Source organism: Mirounga angustirostris, unplaced genomic scaffold (assembly GCF_029215605.1).
Source record: "Mirounga angustirostris isolate CCGP_5_RB_7025 unplaced genomic scaffold, mMirAng1.0.hap1 SCAF_15, whole genome shotgun sequence".
Classification (NCBI taxonomy): Eukaryota; Metazoa; Chordata; class Mammalia; order Carnivora; family Phocidae; genus Mirounga; species Mirounga angustirostris.
Genome location: NW_026991723.1, coordinates 153,097 through 172,915, shown reverse-complemented (window position 1 = coordinate 172,915; position 19,819 = coordinate 153,097). Strand labels below are relative to the sequence as shown.

General features: G+C 41.0%; 1 protein-coding gene and 1 long non-coding RNA gene across 7 annotated transcripts in view; one reads left to right on the top strand and one right to left on the bottom strand.

The window, feature by feature from the left end:
* The window catches only part of LOC135362743 (uncharacterized), a 53,896-nt gene that overhangs the window by 21,088 nt on the left and 12,989 nt on the right, over positions 1-19,819 (top strand). For all 3 annotated transcript variants that reach the window (XR_010407833.1, XR_010407834.1, XR_010407832.1), the window contains one exon: positions 1,510-19,209. This is a non-coding gene — a long non-coding RNA (uncharacterized LOC135362743). The remainder of the gene's footprint in view (positions 1-1,509; positions 19,210-19,819) is intronic.
* Positions 2,542-19,819, bottom strand: part of MFSD14B (major facilitator superfamily domain containing 14B) — a 76,317-nt gene continuing 59,039 nt past the window's right edge. For 3 of the 4 annotated variants that reach the window (XM_064579858.1, XM_064579857.1, XM_045882063.3), the window contains 7 exons: positions 14,799-15,017; positions 13,009-13,122; positions 9,989-10,060; positions 8,296-8,408; positions 6,640-6,737; positions 4,907-5,049; positions 2,542-4,254 (listed from right to left, as the gene is read on the bottom strand). In XM_064579858.1, the coding sequence (XP_064435928.1) occupies positions 4,003-4,254; positions 4,907-5,049; positions 6,640-6,737; positions 8,296-8,408; positions 9,989-10,060; positions 13,009-13,122; positions 14,799-15,017 (1,011 nt within the window). In that variant the 3' untranslated portion in view covers positions 2,542-4,002. The remainder of the gene's footprint in view (positions 4,255-4,906; positions 5,050-6,639; positions 6,738-8,295; positions 8,409-9,988; positions 10,061-13,008; positions 13,123-14,798; positions 15,018-19,819) is intronic. The other variant, XM_064579859.1, reaches the window with a different exon arrangement.

Below are 19,819 nucleotides of genomic sequence, written 5' to 3'. Positions count from 1 at the left end.
CTCCACTTCTGTCCATGGTGCTATAAACTGCAGCAGCCTGGGTTGTGCGCCCCTCCACAGTGCTCCAAGTCCTGCCTCCAGGTCGGGCACGTCTCTGCCCTTTGTGCTTCTAAAACCGCCAGCCGCTCCCAGTTCACACGTGTGACCTCGCTGCTCCGGGTTTCCGTCAGTGGTCTGCCCTAAAGTCCTTTCCCCGCTGCTACTGGTCTGTGAGCCTGTGCCCGGTCCCCAGCGCGTGAGGCTGTCGCTCACCGGCGGTGTAGGATCCCAACGGCCAGGCTCCCTCCCCCTGCCGTTTATCCTCCAAAATCTGCCCGCAGAATCATGGCTCCCAGCTTCATACCTTGAAACCAGCCGCCCGCGATATTCTGTTTGTAGAGATCCGGATCTATTTTCTTACATCTCAAGCTGATTTCGTGGGTGCTCAGAGTTGTCTGGTAGATATCCAGCTCAATTCCGGGGACCAGTTGGAATAGGGTCCCCTACTCCTCCAACATCTTTTCTCTCAGTACAGCTGGCCCTTGAACAAGGATTTGAACTGCACAGGTCCCCTCTACATGGACTTTTTAAGAAATGATACTATGAATGTATTTTAAGATTTTTAAAAAATTTTATTTATAGACAGCAAGAGAGGGAACACAAGCAGGGGTAATGGGAGAGGGAGAAGCCATGGGGCTCGATCCCAGGACTCTGGGATCATGACCTGAGTTGAAGGCAGACACTTAACGACTTAAGTCGCTCCTTGGCGCCCCTTGACTGTAAATTTCTAATGAAAAAGTCATTTTGCTTCATAACTTGTATTTTTTTAGTTTTCTTAAAAGATTTTATTTGACAGACATCGAGAGAGAGAGAACACAAGCAGGGGAATTGGGAGAAGGAGAAGCAGGCTTCCCGCCGAGCAGGGAGCTCAATTGGGGCTCGATCCCAGGAGCCCGGGATCATGACCTGAGCTGAAGGCAGACAATTAAAGACTAAGCCACCCAGGCGCCCCTATTTTAAGATTTCTTAACATTTTCTTTTTTCTAGCTTAACTTTATTGTAAGAATGCAGTATGTAATATATGCAATATATACAAAATATGTGTTGTTACTGATAAGGCTTCCAGTTAAGAGTAGGGTATCAGTAATTCAGTTTTTGGTGAGTCAAGTTACATGTGGATTTTCAACTGCATAGGGACTTGGCACCCTTACCCTTGATGTTATTCAACTGTACTTTAATGCTCAGTAGAAAAGTTAGGGGAAAATGATAGCAACCTGTGGAAGATCCACATCCTTTAGTAAATGCAGATCTGGGTCACGGGAGAGGTGCTGGTGAGGATCAGAAGCTCAAGTAAGGTATGTTGAGGGTGCCAGTTACTGTCTCTTAGTTCCAACCTGTCCTTTACTTGGCATACCTGTTCTCCTTTGTCAGCTGGCTCTGTGTTAGCTGATGAAGGATGCTAGATAAAAACTGCATACTGAAGAAGAGGAGGGACTGACTGACTTCTTCCTGTCTTCTAATTTCTCACAGCTGCATTCTGATGACGCTTCATGCTGGCAGTGGCGGTTCTTCCCGAGAGTAGCAGCCAAACCCAGTTTGCAGTTTTTTCCAGCACAGGCAGAACCAGGTACACTGTCAGCCCCAGCCATCACCCCACAGAACTCGCTTCCTAGTCTAGAAATTCCAGCACTGGCCAGGTGGCAGCCCTTCTGTAAGGCTCTGGTTTAATAATTCAGTGGTGAACACTGTTCTCTCAGCCTATTGTGGAGATAGTCCTAACAGCTGTGCAACCTCGTGAATAAATTAAAAACCACTAAATTGTAAATAGTTAAAATGATAGATTTTATCCCAGTTTTGACATTTGTTATACTGGGTAAAGAAACTGCAATTTTGGTAAGCAATAGTAAAGATGTCACGAGAGCATTCTTTAAAAATTGTGGCAAAATATACACATAACCTGAGTTGACCATTTTTAGTTCAGTGGCACTGAGTACATTCATACTTTTATGGAACCATCCTCACCACATCCATTTGCAAAACTGAAACTCTACCCATTAAACAGTAATTCCCCCTTACCCTTTCCTAGTTCTGGCATCCACTATTCTACTTTCTGTCTCAATTTGACTAAAGTGGAACCACACTGTGTATGTCCTTTTGTGACTGGCTTACTTCACTTATCATGTCTTGAAAACTCATCCATGTTGTGGCATGAGTCAGAATTTCCTTCCTTCCCTAGGCTGAGGATTTCCTTGTATGTAAATGCCGTATTTCCTATATCCATTCAGTCAACAGCAGACACTCGGGTTGCTTCCACCTTTTGGCTATTGTGAAGAATGCCAATAACTGGGTGTACAAATATGTGTCCCTGTTTTTTTATTTTAGATGAAAAAGCTACGATATGTTTTTGAAGGGAGTGTGTTAAAGATCAAAATTTTTGAAAATATACCTCTTTTTTGCATTAGCTTAATTAAGGATTAAGAATTTAGTTGATACCCACCCAAAAGAGAACCCAAAAAGATCAATGGTACTATTTGCTTTAAAGAAACACAAAAGACATAAAGGTATCCATTGCAAATTTATTATGCATTAGGAAGCTTAACTTAAAAACCAACAGCATAGTAAAAAGATATGTTATCTCTGTTCATAGCAGAACAGGTTTCAAAATATATTTTCTTTTAAATGTATTCAGTCAGTACACAATCCTTTTATAAAAGTTGTATATATATTTTTCTTTCAACACCTTCATTACATTTTTAAATACAAGATTTACACAGCACCCCATCAAAAAAAATTTAAAACTCCTTACAAATATCTACATATATTTCATACCTATAAAACTTTCAGAGGAGTGCTCTGTTAAAGGTGGGTGGGGCCTAGTTAATGGTAGATTTATTGGTGCAGGAAAATACATATAAATCTGTAAAGTTTTCTTTCCATAGAACATCTCGAAAAATTAGCAAGACACTTATTGTGAAACTGAGCTTCCTAAACCACATTTTAGAAAACAATCTGATGTGCATATTCCCATGAAATTCAAAAGTCAGATAAACAGATGGAAATAAAGACCCGACTAAAAACCGATGCATACAATAGAGCAGTTAAGGCAGGAGTGAGATGAACGAGAAAAACTGAGAAGACAGAAGATGCAGCAAGGAGCAGATGGTAATAATGTGTTCTAGGAGTCTGAACTTGGATATAAACTCCACTGGTATCCAGTCACTAATTCTCATCCTCACTTAGGAATATTTGTATTATTGAAAACTTTCTTAGAAGCTCCCTTCAAATTCTCTGTTGCTACTCGAATACTTGATGTGCATTTTTCTTCTGTAAAATCACCTGGGATCTGACCAAAACACCAGGTCCAGCAATCTGAGTTGCCAGTTCTTCATAATTTAAAATTTTAAGAAAACTTTCCTTTTATCTAAATAAAGGTTATCACTGATTATTAATGTCCAGAGGTACATTAATTTGCTGAATTTCATTCTAGCCAAGAACAGGAAGTAGAGACCTTTGAACAAAGGCAATAGATCCCTGATACTGAGTGACTCTTGGGGCGGCCACTCATGAACACCCGTGGGCTAAGCGGGCACAGATCAGAGAAACAGGAAGGAAGAAAATAAGCAGGGACTTTTTACCTCAGATCTTGTCAGAGATGGCAGTCCACTCCCACCCTGCACCTTCCACTGAAAAGGAGATGGAAAAACTGCTATCACTCTTCCTCCAGAGTTATTCAAGGAAAGCCATCTTTCTGTTTGCGTTTCAAAGTTTGGACTCCAGATGACTTTGAGAGTTGCAAAATTTGCAGGAAAGTACTTTGAATATTGTTCTAATAGACCACAAAAAGAAGGAAAGGAATAGGAGCGGGGTGGGGGGGGCGGCGTGGAGGGATGGAGAGGGTCACTTCTCAAACCTGGCCCTGAAGGGTGCCACTAGCATCTCCCTTCCAGCACCATGAAGTCTCCGTGTGGCGTGGCTCCCACGGCGCTCAGAGGAGGCATCGGCAGAATTCCCCTTTCTGCCAGTTCACAGCTCAGTGCACTGATTCCCAGACTCCTCGAAGGAAGAGAGCTCCCAGATGCTGCTGTCTTGCAGCAGTGGCTCAATGTCCTCATCACTGGCCCGCTCTGGGGTGTTGGTCAGGCTGCCGCTGATGCTGTTGCTGTGTTTTTGAAGCCCACTGCCTTTACGGTATTCAGGGATGAATAAGGCAACCAGGAAAGACATGAGAACTATACATGCCCCAAATAAAAACGGTGGGCCTGGGATGACAGCTCCCTGAGGGGCATGGGAAACAAATGGAGACAAAGGATTCGGTTAGTCTTCAATCCAAAATTAGCCCTGGACTCCCCCAGACCATCAAAAAGTAAATCATTTTCTCATAAGCGAATGTTTCATTAAGTATCAAGGCAAATTCCCATAGAGCCTGTGTTTGGAATATGACAGAGGGCAACTAATCATTGTTCTTTGCACCACTTTTCAACAGCTTTTAAGTGGCAGTTGTGGGTCTCCAGTCCCCATCCTGTGACCTCGCACTATGTTCATGAACACTAAGGACAATTTTATACAGAAATTTACACTGAAGGAACGACTGAAGAAATATGTAGTAGAAAAAGCACTCTAGCTCCATTTCTAGCAGGAATCTAGGTCATTTCGCATTTTATTTGGCCTTTGCCGGGCTTCACCAGAGGACGGGATTCTGATCAGAGTACTTGTGTAGGTAAAAATGGACTCTGAACAAAATTAAGACAGAGCTTTTTGCAGAAGATACTACATCACTGAACTGATCCTTCCTCAATCCCAGGAAGCACTGAACATAGCACATACAATAGAAACATCACATGAACAAGAACATTCTCCAAATTTAAGTTCAGATTTTGCTCTCATCAGACATATGGTTGTTATAAAACTAGACTTATCACCAAATTACCTGCAGGGCAGCATTGTCAGAATTCAATTCTGGTTCCAACTCAGTCAGTTCCACATGGAACATGTAGAATATGAAGCCATACAGTGCTGGTCCCAGGCCATTACACAGCCCTCTTATTCCAGTTATGATCCCCTGGGCAACTCCTACATGAGAATAGAGAGAAGGGAGCCAGTCTTCTCAGAAAAGCATCTCGAGATTAGGGACTTAACAGTATTTTCCTACAAACTGTGATCCACTGCTCAGCTGGACTAAGTATGAGTAGTCTGTGCTAAGGGAAGTAGATTAGGGACTTCGCCCATCATAGTTCCATTCAGTGCACAAATATATTACTGGTTTTACTATGTCCTGTTAATGTCCTAACTCTCCCCCCTAAGATCTATAAGGAGATGAAATGACAGTGATGTTTGTGAAATCTCTTTTGGGGCTGAATTCCCCCCCGTAACAGCTAGATCCTTCCTATAAATGGGGAATAAAAAATGAAAAAAACTCTAATATTCTCCATTTATAGGCAATTTCCACTTTTCTATGGAATGAGATTTTCCTCCTCTACTCATCTAATGGTCCTTTTACAGGAAAAATCTGCCCTGTCTCCTGGAGCCCTGTGTGTGAGTCCATAGCAGTCCCAAAGTTGTGTACTCGCGGCACATTCACACAGACACTGCTCCTCATGGTGACCTGCACTGAAAAATCCCAGAAGTACCAACTTCTAGATATCTCTGGTTTCTAACGTGGCAGATAAAATATTAGCTTGAATCATATGAAAATGGATGTTTCCACAAGTCAAAATTGTTCAAATATGATTCAACTTAATGTGTTCCAGTAATGTTGTACGCTGACATTTAGAAACCTCTGTATTAGAACATACAAGCATAATAAGAGCCAAAGAGAATTCATGTCATGAAAGGCCAGATGGTGCCTGTCAGACGTCAAGGCAGTGCCCACAGCTGTCTCACTTCTTCAGACATAACACCTCCCCAAGGACACATAGCCAAGGGAAACAGGGTGACACAGAATCTGTCGTCTTCAAGTGACACTTTAAAAATGGGTATGAATAAGATGGCTAATTTCTGATGTGGAAAAGTAGGTGCAATGAATTAATCTTTTCCAGTCCAGTTTTTGTTAGAACTTTTAAAAAGGCTCTAGTGAATTTAAAAGATTTTCCTTCTAAAATTCACTACTTCCTGCCTACTTTAGGTGAGCCATTAACAGATGGAGAAGGAAAGGATTAATTCTGGCAGTGGGAACTGCCTGACAGAAGCCAGAGGTTCATGATGAGTCTAGACGGTAGAGCGCTATTCTCCACATGGTCGTCTCCATTTTAATTGTTTCCAAAGTATACATATTTACTTATTTATCCCCTCAAAAAATCATTTCCTAATTTAAGCTAATGGACTTTGATTCCAAATTAAAGAAATTTCAGTAATTATGGTGATTAAATAAAGAACTCATTGCTTTACTAACCAGTCTTTCCTAATTTGACATACATCTGTTAAAATGATTCTGGTGGTAAAAGACTCAAAACTGAAGAGAGAAAATGGATAGTTTTGGTTTTGTTTTTTGTTTTTATTTTGGATAGTTCTATTTCTAATCCTTAGTATTCTGAAAGTCCAGAAGCAGGAGGGAAAAGAGAAAGCTGTAATTGCTGAGAAGGGACCACATGGCTATCACCTGCTCCGTGACCTGGAGTATATCTTAGCTAAAGGAGGAAAACAGGAAGGGGACAGTGACCTCACCTTGCTGATCTGACTCTGCGTTCCGAGAGACAAGGGCGCTGACTGCTGGAAATGTGATGCTGGACATGGCGGCCACCGTCCCTGCTGCCCACATCATCCTGCAATGACAAGAGCGACTGCAGTCAGGTGGCAGGCCAGCCCTAAGGAGCTTACCGTTCAGAGTACAATCTGACAGAATCACAAAAAGCTTTCTGTTAGGTTGTATTTATTTTTCCCTCTTTAAAAAATGGTTTTTTGTTTTTGTTTTTTTTTTTAAACCTGGAAGGTCCTACATCATACTGTTAATAATGATTACTTCACAGCTGGGAAGATTTCATTATTTTATGTTACCTCCTTCGAAATCCGTTCTTCCTCCTTGTTTGCCCATTACCATCTTTAAGATGTATAAGCTCAATGAAGTTCAAAAGGATTTGTTTCTATAAACACCACATCTTCCTCACTGATTTTCCACTTTTCTCTCTGTGTTTCTCACCTTCACACTGCCCTCGGGCTGCTCAGTTTGCCACCCCTCAAGCAAGTGTCATGTGCCACCAACGGAAACAACAGAGACCTGAAGTTCAGGGTCACTACAAAAGAAACTAGAGTGTGAGCAAAGTGAGGCCCTAATCAGGCTGAAAACCTGTTTGGCCAGACTTTCCTTGGGGAGGCTAATGTGCACGTCCTTACTGAAAAGAAAAACCCCTGCATGTCAACAAAATCTTTGAAACATAGCACAGGTCTGACCGAATCAGCTATTGAACCAAAGTTCACAGGACCGGAATCTTCAAGAACAAGAAGAATCAACCATTGAACCACTGACCACATTTCTAGCTCCTCTAAGCATGTGTAAAGTGAGGATCAATTCTCGTATGTAAAACAGAGATAGAAAATCTGGTATTTGGTAAGCAGGCACATGTATTTCCTCTTAACTCCTCAGGGCTTATTTTGAACTTCCTTCCTGTTTGTGGGCATCTAATGTGCTAGCAGTAATAACTGCCTCAGGGCACACATGGTTTTGGAGATCTCTGTGTTTGTCTAACTCAGATGCTTTATGTTACAAAGGTTAGGTCACTACCCAAAGTCACTCAGCTGATTATGGCAGTGAACCCCATCATAACCAGTCATTTTTTCTTGTCTTCTTGTGGACTATGTGAGGTCACTAAAAATTGACAAATGTGGGCGCCTGGGTGGCTCAGTTGGTTAAGCGACTGCCTTCAGCTCAGGTCATGATCCTGGAGTCCCGGGATCGAGTCCCATGTCGGGCTCCCTGCTCAGCAGGGAGTCTGCTTCTCTCTCTGACCCTCCCCCCTCTCATGCTCTCTATCTCATTCTCTCTCTCAAATAAATAAATAAAATCTTTTAAAAAAATAAATAAATAAAAAATAAAAATTGACAAATGTGTTTAAAAAGCAGACATAAAACTTTCTTGAGGCGTTGGAGGACGCACACACATCCAATTAAATAAGAACTTCACCGATGAGGCAAAGGCAATTTAACAAAAATCTGAAAGTACTTACCAACTCCATCCTTCCCCACATTAAGTCTGAACATCCTTTTTGAAATACTGAGTACACCAAACCAGCAAAATAACCCTTCCTTCACATCACATTCAACCAACTCAAGTTCTAAAAGATGCTTCCGTCTATTACTTTATGAGGATTCAAAGGAGAGGCTTACCAGGCCTGAGATCCAAAACCATACCAGGCTAACTGGAACATCTGGAAGCCCAAGCCTAGGAGGACAGTATTCTTATTCCCTAATGATCTCATCAAGATGGTAAGAAAGACGGTCTGTAAAAACAAAGGAGATAATCTTGAGAAACCATGTGAGTGCACAGATTCGATGCAAGCTTGATGAGGGGAGCCCATTTACAATGACCAGGGGCCTCTATGGGTACACAGCCTGGCCTGAGAGTTGGGGAAGCCACGCAATACTGACGGAGCTTTCGAGTCGAGCTGTGGGGGTTCCAAGGCTAACCTGGGGCTCAGGGCCTTCAGAGCCCTCTCCAAAGCCTGTTTATCTAATGCTTTGCTAGCACTTTCCAAAGGTCATCATAGCTGTTCACCCATTATCATGATTGAGAAGCACATGACGCAGACGCTTTGGAGAAATGCCAATCACTTAACCACCAGGGAAGAGCAAACCCCTGTTGAACATTTACAGACTATGTGGGATTCTGCTGGAAGTTACCGGTGTCAGAAAGTTGGACTAATATGAATTTGACTTTAACAGATATACAGTCTGTAAAGGCAGAGGATAAAAGATGAGTTCTGGCTAACTGACTAACCAGAGTTGCTATAAATGCAAACCAAAATCATGAGCAACTTGAAAGTTCAACATACTTTACATTCACTAAAAAGTTCGGTAAGAAAAAATAAAAGGCTTTTTTGCCTTGATGCAGTCCTTTGAGCCTTGTCAGTTCTAATGTTCGGGCAAAACCGTTTCAGAGCCTTCTTGTTTCTCCTTGAAGAGCACTCTGCTGGGCCCCATGCTATAAAGCAGCATGAAGCCGTCTGAGGGAGTAGCCTCTAGGCAGTCCCATGTGATATTGTGAGTGCACCCAGGCATGTCAGTGAGTTCATTTAAAGGTCATATACCCTGCCTTTTGTGGTCTTCTATTTATAATAGGTGGGGAAATGTTTAATGTTTACTCATTTCATATATTCTAATGCACTCATTACCACATCTCTTCAGTCCTGGGGATAGCAGGGTTGGGAACAGTTGCTGATTTCATTTCTGTTTCCCACTGCTAACTAAACTTTCCTCATTAACCAGGAGAGTGCTTCTTTATTTTAAGCTTATTTTGCAGTATATGGAGTTAGACTATTGGTGGTTGTAAAAGCAAATTGTTATTTGCTGAAATGACCAGTAGAGGTAACAGGTATCCTAAAAAGTACTGAAAAGCTGTATTAAATTCCTCCTAAATTACAATCTCAACATTCTATTAAAAATGATGCAGAAGTTCTGGGGTGCCTGGGTGGCTCAGTCAGTTGAGAATCCAGCTGTTGATTTTGGCTCAAGTCATGACTGGTGTCATGAGATCGAGCCCTGTGTTGGGCTCTGAGCTCAGTGTGGAGTCTGTTAGAGATTCTCTCTGCCTCTGCCCACCCCACCCCCCATCCCGGGCTGCCTCTCTCTCTCTCAAAAAAAAAAAAAAAAAAGATGCTTCTGTAGACTGTATCCATGCCTGTTTACTGGGTCTGATATTGTACCACAGATATAAGAGATGTTACCATGGCAGGGGAGGAGGGGAGTACTGACAGAGGGGTGCCAGGGTTCCCTATGAACATTTATTTCTTTGCAGTTACTGTAAATCTAGTTATTTCCAAATAAAAATGATAAAGAAAAAAATGGATGAAATGACACTCACCTGAGCCACAATAGACAGAATTCCTACCATAGCTATGAATGCCGCAATCTTAACAGATCCAAAACCTATGACCTGTGGAAATGGAAAGAAAACGCTTTATAGATACTATAAAAAATAATCCCCATCTCCAACCCACCAAGAGACAAATACAACATCACCAAACACTAGAGAGAACATGAAGAAAATGATCTGACTTTTGGTACTACCAAGAGAATCTGCTCATTAGCCAAGTCAATGGCTGTCAACCTTGGCTGCACATTAAAATCATGTGGGCAACACAGAAAGGGAGGGGGGTAAGCAATGAAATGCTGTAACCCACTTGAGACTAATTAAATCAGACTCTCTGGGCCCAGGCACAGGCATATTTTAAAAAGCTTCCATGGTGATTCTAGAAGCAATTAAAGTGAGCTGGCAATAATTTCTAAGCCTCTCAACCTTAACAGAAGCTCTGAAAGGCCTAAAACTTTAGGTTTTAAATATCAAGTTTTTAAAAAGTCAAATATTTTTGCCCTCTATTGAAATCCTATAAAAATCAGGAAAAGGACTTAAACATTATTGTATGCATTCTATTCATTTAATAAATGAGTGTCTTGCTTCCAGTCACACAACTAGCTAATAATCTTTTTTTTTTTTAAGATTTTATTTATTTGAGAGAGAGAGAGAGAGACACAGCGAGAGAGAGCACAAGCAGGGTGAGTGGCAGCCCGATGCGGGGCTCGATCCCACCTGAGCCGAAGGCAGACGCTTAACGACTGAACCACCCAGGTACCCCTACAACTAGCTAATAAAAGAGCTAGAATCTCAGGTTCCCAAGTCAGTGATGCTGACAAATAAGCCTATTACTTGCTAATGAAACCCAACTAAAAAAAACTGGAACCTGAGAAGTAGCCTTATTTTTCAGCCTGTATTTGTAAATATAAATATAAACATAAACATATACATATTTAAAGCAGCTTTATCAAGAAAGAACTTGGGTATCCTACAATTCACCCATTAGAAGTATACAATTCGGTGGTTTGAGAATATTCACAGAGTTGGGCAACCATCACCACAGTCAATTGTAGAAAATGTCATCGCTCCTCAAAGAAACACGGTACCCCATCAGGAGTCCCACTCCTCCAGCCTGTTCCTCTGTTCAGCCAGTGATACACTTCCCTGTCTCTGCCTGTGTTTTTTCTGAGCCTTTCATATAAATGGAATCAAACAATATATGGTCCTGGATTCTTTCATTTAGCATGTTTTGAAAGGCTGTCCATGCTGCAGCAGGTACCAGCACTTTACTGCTTTTTATTGCCAAACAGTAACATCCTGCCATACAGATCATTTGTCAATACATTTCATCAGCTGCTTCTACTTTTTGGCTATTATAAATATTTGTATAAGTTTCTATGTAGGGGCGCCTGGGTGGCTCAGTCGTTAGGCGTCTGCCTTCGGCTCAGGTCATGATCCCAGAATCCCGGGATCGAGCCCCGCATCGGACTCCCTGCTCCGCGGGGAGCCTGCTTCTCCCTCTCCCACTCCCCCTGCTTGTGTTCCCTCTCTGTGTCTCTCTCTGTCAAATAAATAAATAAAATCTTTAAAAAAAAAAAAAAGTTTCTACATAGACAATGTGTTTTCATTTCTCTTGGCTATTTACGTAGGAATAGATTTGCTGGAAACCCTAGTTTGAACACCTTGAGGGACTGCCGAACTCTCTTCCACCCCATTTTACATTCCCACCAGCCATGTGTGAGAGTTTGCATTTCTCCATAACTGTCTGTCTTTGATTACAGCCATCTTATTTAGCAGGTGTGAAGAAGTATCTCGTTTTGATTTGCATTTCCTTGATGGCTAATGTTAAGCATCTTTTCATGTGCTTCCTTGGACGGGTATCTATTCAATCTTTTTCTGAATTTTTTCAGTTCGGTTGTCTTTTTATTCTTCACTTACAAAAGTTAATACTTGATACAAGTTCCTTATCAGATATATGATTTACAAATACCAAATGCAATTTTAACTCAAATGTGTGGGTGTGAACTGCTCTTAAAAGCACAAATATAAAACAACAGAAAATGATTCTGATTTACTGTTAAGTGCTGGTGGTAGTGACATAAGCAATATGTATAGGAAAAGGTAGAAAAAGAAAATATCCGTAGTTGTTTTTTCTGAAGGAATGAGAGGATTTTTCACTTCCCTAAGCTTTCCCATTTTTCCTACATTAAATGTACAATTAATTTAATGCATAATTACAAATGCACATATAATTTTCTACATTAAACATGCTACCTCACCAGTCTTCCCACTAAATCTCCAGCATCTGCCCACCCCAAATGAGCAAAACTGAAAAAGGACTGGTTGAAAAACAGTTTTACTTATATGTCACCATATAAAATAGTAGTCTCACACTTTCAGGAAAACTGTGAGATTGGTGAATTTAACAAGTTTCAACTAAAAATATCTCCAGAAATAGAGGAATTTATCTTAGGAGGAGGCCTGCTCTGCCACGTGGAGTAAGCCCCTAGAAGGACTTACAGGGAAATCAGTAAAAGACCAGGGCAGGATTGCTATGGAAGGCACCTTGTGTCTCTGCAATCCCAGAGAACTGAAACAACAGTTGGAAAGGGAGCTTGTTCTTAAATTGCCTTAAGTCAACTGCCATGATTATTGCTTGTGAGCCCCCTTGAAGTCTACAGCAGCATTGAGTTATATGGCCTACTGAAGATGTCCCAGGTCAGGTCACATCAAACAAACCTGACCTCTCTCTGAAATTTAATGAAGATTTAAAACATTATGATAAACTTTGTTTATGCTAATTCTCAAGGAAATTTTTCCCAGATTAAACATTTTACAATATTTTAATATAACATCATATTATAGGTCCCCCGACTGCTAATTATACATCAGTGCCTATACTTACTATAACTAGAAGCAACTCCACACATTTTTTTTCTCTATATACCGTTTTCCCCACAATACTTTTCAAAAGATCCTAACCTTTGGTTTTCTTCATGTTCTAAACCTACTAGGCACACATTACCCACCTGTCTGAGATAGAGAAAAAAACTTGAATACTGTCCAGCTTCAGGAAGGTATGAAAGAAACACAGTGATGCAAATTAATAAGACGGTAGAATCTTTTCCAACTTTCTTCAGTGACTAGGAATAAGCAGAAAGAAACATGTAAAAAGCAGGCAACACTAAAGTCACTGATATTCCAGGATATTGGCTTCATTGTTTTGTTCTGTTAAGGTGAATTATAAAAGTTGAAGGGATTACAAAAGCAGGTAAACATTAACTCTATGGTTACAAGTCCTCTATGTTTAAAGTATTACAGCTTAAAACCAAAACAAGTTTCCCCCACAAATACTTGCTCATCTTTGTTAACCATACTGGTTCACATCCTATGAACAGACCCTGAAAAAACATTGTTCCAGAACCTTTTAAGAAAATCTCATCTCTCTCATTCATAATGTAACCCTTTTAAATCCATAAACAGTTCAGGGTTTTTACAATATATAAATTTACTATATTCTTTAAGATGTTAATAATATTCAATTTGCCTGTAAAACTGGTAGAGAAAGAAGTATGCTCGTCATGGGGTCAGTGACAAGATTCTCTGACCAGTAACTTTTGAATGTTACAACTTTGTCTGAAAGTCCTTCTTACATCCCTTTTTACACAGAATTGCTGAGAAGACCAAGAAGTGTGTGGTTTTCTAAGGACTGGAGAGTGCTTCAGTGCATTCTAGGGTCACCGTAATTGTAACCTTCATGTGTGAACAGCAAAAGCAGCTCATGTCTATGGGGACTGGCTGCACACCAGACACGAGACTAGTTAATTTACTGTAATCCCTGCAGTAGGCCTGAAAGAGTACACGGCAGCAGTCGGGAGTTTCCACACATAACTTGATCACTACATGACAAGAAAATGGGAGGCCTGACGGGCGCCCGGGTCCATTCTCTAAGTACCTCCTTCTCAATGTCTGACATCATGGCACAAACAAAACGAGCAGGGTCCGCAGGTCATGACCTGAGGGACCTTTTTAGAAAAGAATTTGATGAGTTATTTTTCTTTTACACATTTTTCCTAAAAAAGTAAACTTGGGTGTTTAAAAACAGCAATCAAATCTCTGGTTATTTTTTTCTGCACGTATTTTCTTCAAGAACAATTTCAAGTCAGATAAAGTGGGAAAAGGGGAGGGATAAGATTCTTCTTCTCAGTACTTTTTCTTAATAGAATCCTTCCAAAAAAAATTTTTAAATGCCAAAAATTTTAAAAAGTTACAGGAAACAAAGAATCCATTCAACTTGGAAAATACAAGTTCAAAGCCTCTGGTCAAAGTGGATATATATTAACAAACTAGAAAATAACTAGTCAGACCGAATCTATTCATCTTTTCTGAATTTAAGTGAATAAAATGAACAATTCAAGCGGCCACCTTCGTTTTGTTTACAAAAAAAACCCAAAAAACCATGCAATAAGAAAAAAACAACTTCCTTCCTACACCCTCATCAGGGATTAAGTGGACCTTTTTTCTCTCCTTCCTTAGGATACCTACCACACACTTGACTTAAAAATAAATTCTAGGGGTGCCTGGTGTCGGTTAAGTGTCTGACTCATGAGATTGAGCCCCAAGTTGAGCTCCACGCTGGGCATGGAACACGTAAGATTCTCTCACTTTCCCTCTGCCCATCCCTCTCTTCCTCCCTAATAAAAAAAATGAAAAAAGGAAAGAAATATAAATTCTATATATTCCTTGGTGCACAAACACCTTCAGGTCTTATGTGCAAATTTTTTTTTTATTTTTACTGGAGAAAGAAATGGATATTTACCGCAAAAGGGTCTGCTTGTTTCCAAGAAATCTTAGCTCCCCAGGAAAGCGGTCTCATTTTCTCTGGCAGAGATTCTGGAACAGCCAATAAGATGAAGCAGATGTCCAGAAAAGCCACCACTGTGGCCACCAGCACAACAAGGCGGTCTCCATAACTGGCTGAAAGGTATGCTCCAATGGCTGGGCTGCTGACCAGACTGGCTGCAAAGGTGGCTGAGACCTGTGGAAAAGCACTCTCTCACCCTGGGTCCCATCCTCTACCACACGCACATGCAGAAAGCGCACACTCACTCACCCCACCTGCCGCAGGTGCACACCTATGTTCCTGCTTCTTACGCAGGGTCCCACAGATATGTACCTATAGCCATCCCTCCCTGGCTTTAAAGAAAACAAAAGGAACGTGTTGCACATACATTTTAAGAATGAAAGAGAAAGTCATTTCCTTTTAAGGACTTGTTCCCAAACTATGAACTAACTGCAGATATCCTGAAAAGCTACAAGAGTAAAAAAATATCTTATTAGAAATAAAAATTGAGAAAAACTTCCCCATGAATAAAACATACACACTTTAGTCTTCTTTAATTGGAAAACAGGGATGTGGGGAGAAAGGCATGAAAAAACAATGTCTGCAGGGCTAATGGTAAAACCTAAAAATTACTCAGGGACTGTGTTGATTTCATAGTCTAAAAACATGCACAGTTTTACCATTTTATTATTGGTGACCATTGCATTAGCACAGAGAAGGGAAAAAAAAAAATCCCTGATATTCTTAGAGAAAAAGCTGTAACAACAACAACAAAGATCTGTTGAGAGACCGTTGAAGCTTTTTACCTTGAGATCCCTGGGCTGTTATTTTCTGTCACTCCCCACCTCCATTCTATACCAGAGACACATTTGCACCTGAATCCATGTGGAGCCTCTTCACATGGTTTTCCTAATGTAGAGCGCCTCCTTTGTCTTGGAATGTAATCTGAATGTTCAGAAGCTTAAATGGACAGTCTCCAAATTATAACCAGATTGAATGCCAAAAATAGACTTATAAACTGGTTATCTAAACTTCCAATGGGTTTTAAAAGAAACCACTGAAATCATTACCTGTGCTCAAAATTATGACAACACCTGGTTAGCCAATGACATTCTTCCTTCACCCAGCACCCGCAAACGAATGTGAAAATACAATATACTTGATCTTAGTATTATACTAAAAATACTATAGAAGCCAAAAGTCCAATAACAACTGTCTGGGGGAGAAAAGGAGGCATAGAGAATTCCAACTTGGGGAACAGGAATGTCTTGGTTCAGTATTTACTAAGTACCCACTCTGTACCTGATGAAAAAGAAGACAGAGCTCCTGCCCTTCAGGTTTTTCCATATTATTTGAAAAGATCAAGGCAGTCACATAAGTCACATTATAAATGGCAGTGACATGCAGGCAGCTATGGGAGCACTGCCACAGGGTCCTCCAGCGCCTAACCACCTCATTTCTGCACAAAATGGGTCAATAAGTCATTCATTAGTAAGTTTTTCATTTCCTTAATCTTCACCACATTTCTGCATGTAAACAAGATTACTACTCAATGTACAAATAAACAGCAATAGAAAAGTTAAATAACTCAAGTTCATATGATAAGCAAAAATGAGAAGCCATTTTCTAATCTCGAAAATCATCTTTCCCACCAAAACGTACAGTTAGACTTACAGCTGCTTAATTTCAGCTGAAACTGGTTTTTATAATCCCACAGCATTCCAAGTCTAAAGGATCTAATAATCACTCGAGTTTAAAGAATTTATTTCATTATTTGTCAAAATGGCATTTCTAAATCTACCATCGTTAATTGTCTTCTAGCCAAATGGACATTTTATAAAATAAAAACTTTTCAATAACTCAAGATTCAGTCATTACAAACGATGGAATTAAATTTATTATTCCAGAACAATGATTTAATATATAAGAATACATTTGATACATGAGTTTTGAATGGAAAATGACTGCATTCTACTAAGCTCCCCCTCAGAAAATTTTGGAAGGGATACAGTAGCTACTTTGGATGTAGTGAGATTAATGCTCATTAATAAGTAATGCATGCACTCCAAACCATGGCAAACTTTTTAATTCATCTTTCCCATCCATGTGATGTACCCTGCAACACTGCTCTGAGAAAGAAGTGCTCTGTTTTCTAGTATTTCCATAATTTATTTGTAAACTGCTACAGAGAAAACCTGAAATTGGCATAGGCAGAAATCTTGATGAGAATTTTTCTTTTAAGCTTTCAAAACAGAGGTTAAGAAATGAGTTTAGGGGGCACCTGGATGGCTCAGTCGGTTAAGTGTCTGACTCTTGATTTCAGCTCAGGTCATGATCTCAGGGTGGTGGTATCGAGCCCTGCGTGGGGCTCCTTGCTCAGACGGGAGTCTGCTTCTCTCTCTCTCCCCCTCTCCCCCTCTCGTCCTCTCTCTCTCTCAAATAAAATAAATCTTAAAAAAAAAAAAAAAGAAATGAGTTTAGGACTTCAGAGTCTATGTATCTGAAGAGCTGAAAGCCCCATAAAATGACTTAGACAGCAGGGCAGATGTTCTTAGACACAGAGGGGCAGGCCTACCAGTCCTCCTAATGCAGCCCTGATTCGTTAGGTCCCTCAGCGCTCAGGACTCCCTCCTGCCATCAACCCCTCTGCTGCCGTGCACCTATATTTTTTTCCTCCCTAAGTGGGACACCGAACCAGGTAGAGCACTTGAGAGATCAGTTTCTTCAAATATGCGAAAAATAAACATAGAGATGTATTTCATAGTGAGAAACAGAATTTAGTGTGAAAATCTCTATGTAATAACAGTGAATATTCTGAGAGCCAATTTAATCATGTGGAATATGGAAATAAAAGTAAAAAGCTAGTTGCCAAGTTTCAAGTATCAGAAAGGGTGGAGAGCAGCCGCAGTTCCCTAAATTGTTCCATCCGATCAGTTTTGTTCCTCTCCAACAGCCGAGGCTCAATACTTGCTGGATGACTGAGTTTCTGGGATCTGTGACCCCATGAACTTCTATATAAAATGCAGTAACTTAAAACTCAGAGCCGCACTGTTGCTTAGTTTGCAAGTATTATCTTAGTATTTATCTAAATCCCTAATTCACCTCACGCTCAGCATGGCTCTGGTAAATAAATCTAAAGGTTGACTTCACCACCACAATCTCTCAGTGAGCATTAACTCAGTTAATAGGACTATTCCTTGCTGCAGCCCTGAAAGAACTGCCACCTTCTTGGTGTAGTGGAGGAGTTTCATTAAGGAAGGAAGGTGTACATACTTTATACATTCTTTAACGGCTCTAAAACCCCAGCTAGACTTGATTGACAATCTCGTAAATAACTGGCCGTAAATCCTCCTTTATCTCTAAGATACGCAGCAGCCTGCAAGCTTTTTTCCTTTCCTTTTTTTTTTTAGTTCTGTCATCTTCACATCTGACGAGTTAGGGCACACGTAAAGGTCACGGGCCAACACCCTGACTCCTGTGACCAAGTCCAGGCACCTTACCCGCTGGCCGACCGCACAGCCAGCTCTCCTCTCTCGCATTCCTCTCGGCAGCCCGATGAACACCCTAAGCGTCACCGCCATCTTACAGATGAAGTGTGCTAGCAAGGGCGCCTAAGTCATGCTCTTTCTCTGAACCCTGTCCTGAAAGCATTAATGCTAGGCCACAGCTTTGTGAGTGGTTTTTGTTTGTTTGTTTGTTTTCGCTGAAAGCAAAGAACACAGATTGTTTTTAAACTGGAGGGGAATTAATATCTCCATGGGTATTTCCCATCATGTACAGAAAAGCTGCACAAATGTGGTAAGTGAAGCTTCTGGCTGACTGTTATGAGCCACCCTGCACACCCCTGCCTCCTTTGAAGGCTTCCTAGAGCCCCTCCCTGTGTCCTCTTCCACGGCATTGTGGGGACGGCAGATGGAGACAGTCTTAGGATGTGCTATGAGAGACATTCAGGGTAGCAGGGAAGATGAATGGGAGGGGAAAGCAGGTAGTAGGTAGAGGGGAAGTAATGTTGAAGAAGTTGTTTTTAAACTAATGTCTAAAGTCAACAAAGTGAAAGCTGCTGTTGTGTTTTATGGAACAGCAACAACTGATCTTTGTGCAGTTATGACTCCTTCCTGTCTTCCAGGACGTAGGATTTACAGGGAAGAGAAAGGCTTGGGAAAGGAGAGAAGTAACCTGGGTTTCTGGCCTTCAGTCCTCCTCCAACCTGTTCAACAACCCAGCCAGTTTTCTTCTTCCACCTTTTCTCACTGTAAACATTTTCCAACACAGGGAAGTTGAAAGAAGAGCACAGTGCATGCTGAAGGGGAGAATGCAGCACCCCAACTATACCCCTTTGCACGTAGACTGTTTTGGTTGAAGGCAATTAAGACCCAGCACACTCAGGGTAAGATTTTTTGCCTCTCTTTCAGAGCCTAAAAGAATTTCGATGGGGGCCTGTATCAGGAAGAGAGCTATCGCCAGAGATAACTTTCTATCAGAAAGATTTATTTGCATGGCATGGCAAACATTTATTTACCAAACATTTGCTCTTCTCATCTTCCTGTGAATGGCTTTCGTCCCCTCTGAAGTCCCAGACCTCTACCCCCTTTTTCCTTAATGCTAAGGATGGCATATAAGCTTCAACTGTCCAAATGCCCTTGGCTCTCTCAGGTCTTTGTGGAGCTCTGTACAAAATTAAATGTTTCCCTCCTGTTAATCTATGTCAATTTAATTATTATTAGGGTAGCCAAAGAACCTAGAAGGGAAGAAGGGAAAATTTCCCCCCTCAAAAACACCCACATGACTCAGCAATTTCATGCACTGGACACATACCCACAGATTGCTCACATGGCATTGTCCCGCCCCCCAAAACAACTTTAGTCATGACACACCTCAAGGGCTTCAGCCTGCCATCCTGTGAGTCTTTCTTCCCCAACAGAACCACAAAGCCATAATTACACCTCAGAAAATTAGATTTTCTAATACTCAATTATCCAAAACAAGGTCTCCTATAA